The sequence below is a fragment of the Phoxinus phoxinus genome, assembly GCF_949152265.1.
Source record: "Phoxinus phoxinus genome assembly, chromosome: 1".
NCBI classification, from domain to species: Eukaryota; Metazoa; Chordata; class Actinopteri; order Cypriniformes; family Leuciscidae; genus Phoxinus; species Phoxinus phoxinus.
The window spans coordinates 14,027,564-14,032,563 of NC_136876.1; the positions used below are offsets into that span (position 1 = coordinate 14,027,564).

Below are 5,000 nucleotides of genomic sequence, written 5' to 3' on the forward strand. Positions count from 1 at the left end.
CTTGCACTGGGAAAGACCTCTGGAAAGACCTCTGGAAAGACCCGAAAGACCTCTGGAAAGACCCGAAAGACCTCTGGAAAGACCTCTGGAAAGACCTCTGGAAAGACCTCTGGAAAGACCCGAAAGACCTCTGGAAAGACCTCTGGAAAGACCTCTGGAAAGACCTCTGGAAAGACCTCTGGAAAGACCTCTGGAAAGACCCGAAAGACCTCTGGAAAGACCTCTGGAAAGACCTCTGGAAAGACCTCTGGAAAGACCTCTGGAAAGACCTCTGGAAAGACCTCTGGATAGACCTCTGGATAGACCTCTGGAAAGACCTCTGGAAAGACCTCTGGAAAGACCTCTGGAAATGATTTTGTAGGGCAGAGGTACGAGTTGTCATGCACGAGATCACTGTGTTCTGCAGTTTGTTGACCTCTATTAATGATGTCAAGCTCTCACATGAGTCTATATCACTCTCTGCTCCACATCTCCAGTTTTCTGATGAATGATGTGATTTTATCGGCCAGCTGAGGACGGGTATTATTAAACTTATTGCCAAGTTCATGTTCCTCTTCCTCCAAGAGGATTCTGATCTCATCCCGCAATTCAAATTTCCTGGATGAAGTGTTCCCACGTGACAGCCAACGGGACTCACTGTGAACAAAACTGCTGTGTGACCAGATCCCATGTCCTCACTTTGGCCGGTCTTGTTTTGATGTAGCGATGATATCCGCCATCACACCGTTCAGCTCGGGACTCATCAGACCATCAGACCTCCTCGTTCACCAGCCTGAGCTCCATCTGTGCAGATCCACACAGTCCTCAGTTCACATCAGCCTCTTTAAGTGTCGATGCTTCTGAGCAGTTCGTGACTCTTTTAGTCTCAAGTTTGCAGAAAAGCAAATCCTCCCTCAAATCATCGGCATCAATGAATCTGACGTAGTTTATCAATAAACAGTCTTTGTTACGGTCAGTTGCTTCATCCGTCTGCAGAGCTGCTCCTCTTTATCTTTGACATGTCATGAGTAATGCCTTTATAGTTTACTGGCTGTTGCATCATCAATCATTGAATCCGTATCAATAGCAGGAAGTATTACATCCTCAGTGTGCGGCTTCTTACACTGCTACTCTGCAGATATATCTCTGTGGGCGAGTTGGGCATGTGAAGGCACAGATGCTGCTTTAGTGAAGCCACTCTGTTATCTTGTTGTTGTTGAACAACATCATCTTGTCTTTGTGTCCGTGATGCGACGTCTCTAAGTGCCGTTTGTGCCGTCTCTCTGAACTTGTTTGGCTTCATACTGTCAGACGCTAACATTGAGGCACACAACACACTTCTCTTCATCGCCCACCGTTGTACTGTTGAATCCGAGAACGAGATACGCCTCAGCATATTATCTTCTCTTTGTTATAGTTGTGTCGTTTGAAGAGGATTCATCTTCTGCTTTACGTTTATATGTCTTTTGCTGACTTTTCAAAAACTCGTCCATGTTTAGAGCAGCTAGCCTACTACTACTCGTCATTCATTCATGGTTTTACTCGGCTAACGGTTACTGCAAATCTAATTTCTGATTCATCAATCGCGCCATCTAGTGGTCTTATTCAAGTCAAGTCATCTTCATTTATATAGCGCTTTTAACAATGTAGATTGTTTCAAAGCTGCTTTACAGAGATAAATGTATAATTTAAGGTAACAGAGATTGTTTTGGCTTTATAGCGGTTCTTGAATAATGTTATTTTCCAGCTAAAGTTAGTTTTGATTGATTCACTTCCGTCAAAATGAATTCTTATTCCTTGACAACTACGCTAGATAACAGATAACAGCTCGAGCGGGTATTGCGAGCCCTCATGAGGTCATAAATTATGATGAAATTCATATTATGTGTTCAATTATGTAATTATGTGGCAAGTAGCCGCATAATAAGCAATAATTTCACAGTGGGATCGTTAAAAAAGCATTTTTATTATTAGGCTAGATTAGATCCTAAGCACGAGTCTCAGGTTTCTATGGGAACGGCAGCTGCAGTGACGCAATGACTTAACCAATCAGTGATCAGTTTATTCAGAAGTCTTTCTATATTCTTTGACACTATTAATTTGCCTTGCTGCTTGTTATAATAACTCCACACCCCCCAGTTTGGGAACCACTGCACTAAAGTTATATACTGTCTATGACACTAAACTAAACCGGATGTGCTCTGACATCATCAACCACCCGACTGCAGATCACAAACAGATTCACGTATGAACATAACTCATAACTCATGCTGTAAATGCATCCTATGAAAAATTAATTATATTGTCTTAGAAATATTATATGTGTAAAACAAGTGATGAAGTAAGATGATTTAGTGTCACTGATTACAGGAATCTGAGATAAAACACGTTAGTTTGTTTCAGTGAATTAGTTCAGATCCACTAACGTGTTTCTCTCATCGCTGATGATCAGAAGTATAACTGAGATATTAATACAGTTAAACAGAGATCAGATTCATCAAATACTCACAGCCGATTCTAAAATAGCATCTGTCAAACCATGTGTCATTTGTCATCATCATAAACACTGGTAAAATGATAACAATGATGAATCCTAAAAACAGGAGAGAAATTATATTAATGTTTATTAATGTCTTTATTAATGTATATTAAAGACATCAACACATGTAAGATTACAGTAAATCATAATGAACATCAGTTTCAGTGAATAATCAGTGTTTTAAAGTTAGAGAAGAATGAACATGTTGAACTATCAATAATATGAACCCAGATGAACTCAAATCATTATGAATATGAATATGAATATTAATCACCTGCTCCAGAAGATCCAAACGTGTAGAACATGATTATGAATTGTAAAGTGGGCAGAATTTCAATGATCATATCAGACACAAGATCAAATATTTCTATTATCCGTCCAGTTTTCTTTCCAATCTCTGTAACTAAAACTACAGGAGAAACATTTTCACTTATTAAGATCTTTGATTCAGTTTTGAATCATTATAATGACATAATTTACAACAACAAACAATAAAATCAACATCAAAAGCAGAATAACTGAACCAATCATCACGTGACTGAGAGAGTTTAATACAAATTATATATTATCAATAACAGCAATGATGTCATTAAATAAACTTCAAAACCCCTTCATGTTTCTAATAAAAACTATAAGGAAATCTAATGAACAGATTTTATTATTTTTACTGAAACTCTAAACTACGACATCAGATCTGAATATATATATATATATATACAGTATTCTCGTCAGATACACACACACTTTCATCTCGTCACTCAGTGAGTCTAATACACACACACTTTCATCTCGTCACTCAGTGAGTCTGATACACACACTTTCATCTCATTCACTCAGTGAGTCTGATAAACACACTTTCATCTCGTCACTCAGTGAGTCTGATACACACACACTCTCATCTCGTCACTCAGTGAGTCTGATACACACACTCTCATCTCGTCACTCAGTGAGTCTGATACACACACTTTCATCTCGTCACTCAGTGAGTCTGATACACACACACTCTCATTTCGTCACTCAGTGAGTCTGATACACACACACTCTCATCTCGTCACTCAGTGAGTCTGATACACACACACTCTCATCTCGTCACTCAGTGAGTCTGATACACACACACTCTCATCTCGTCACTCAGTGAGTCTGATACACACACTCTCATCTCGTCACTCAGTGAGTCTGATACACACACTTTCATCTCGTCACTCAGTGAGTCTGATACACACACACTCTCATTTCGTCACTCAGTGAGTCTGATACACACACACTTTCATCTCATTCACTCAGTGAGTCTGATAAACACACTTTCATCTCGTCACTCAGTGAGTCTGATACACACACACTCTCATCTCGTCACTCAGTGAGTCTGACACACACACTCTCATCTCGTCACTCAGTGAGTCTGATACACACACTTTCATCTCGTCACTCAGTGAGTCTGATACACACACACTCTCATTTCGTCACTCAGTGAGTCTGATACACACACACTTTTACTCGTCACTCAGTGAGTCTGATACACACACTTTTACTCATCACTCAGTGAGTCTGATACACACACACTTTTACTCATCACTCAGTGAGTCTGATACACACACACTTTTACTCGTCACTCAGTGAGTCTGATACACACACTTTTACTCATCACTCAGTGAGTCTGATACACACACTTTTACTCATCACTCAGTGAGTCTGATACACACACACTTTTACTCGTCACTCAGTGAGTCTGATACACACACTTTTACTCGTCACTCAGTGAGTCTGATATACACACACTTTTACTCATCACTCAGTGAGTCTGATACACACACTTTTACTCATCACTCAGTGAGTCTGATACACACACACTTTTACTCGTCACTCAGTGAGTCTGATACACACACACTTTTACTCATCACTCAGTGAGTCTGATACACACACTTTTACTCATCACTCAGTGAGTCTGATACACACACTTTTACTCATCACTCAGTGAGTCTGATACACACACACTTTTACTCGTCACTCAGTGAGTCTGATACACACACTTTTACTCGTCACTCAGTGAGTCTGATATACACACACTTTTACTCATCACTCAGTGAGTCTGATACACACACACTTTTACTCGTCACTCAGTGAGTCTGATACACACACTTTTACTCATCACTCAGTGAGTCTGATACACACACTTTTACTCATCACTCAGTGAGTCTGATACACACACTTTTACTCATCACTCAGTGAGTCTGATACACACACACTTTTACTCATCACTCAGTGAGTCTGATACACACACTTTCATCTCGTCACTCAGTGAGTCTGATACACACACACTCTCATTTCGTCACTCAGTGAGTCTGATACACACACTTACATCTCGTCACTCAGTGAGTCTGATACACACACACTTTTACTCGTCACTCAGTGAGTCTGATACACACACTTTTACTCATCACTCAGTGAGTCTGATACACACACACTTTTACTCGTCACTCAGTGA

The 5,000-nt window shown here is 40.0% G+C and overlaps 1 protein-coding gene across 1 annotated transcript in view; it reads right to left on the bottom strand.

Annotated features, from left to right (window-relative positions):
* Positions 1-5,000, bottom strand: part of LOC307012096 (uncharacterized protein) — a 51,481-nt gene that overhangs the window by 15,515 nt on the left and 30,966 nt on the right. Inside the window, exons 9-10 of the mRNA XM_079638370.1 lie at positions 2,793-2,927; positions 2,489-2,572 (exon numbers count right to left, since the gene is read on the bottom strand). Coding sequence (XP_079494496.1) covers positions 2,489-2,572; positions 2,793-2,927 — 219 coding nt within the window. The remainder of the gene's footprint in view (positions 1-2,488; positions 2,573-2,792; positions 2,928-5,000) is intronic.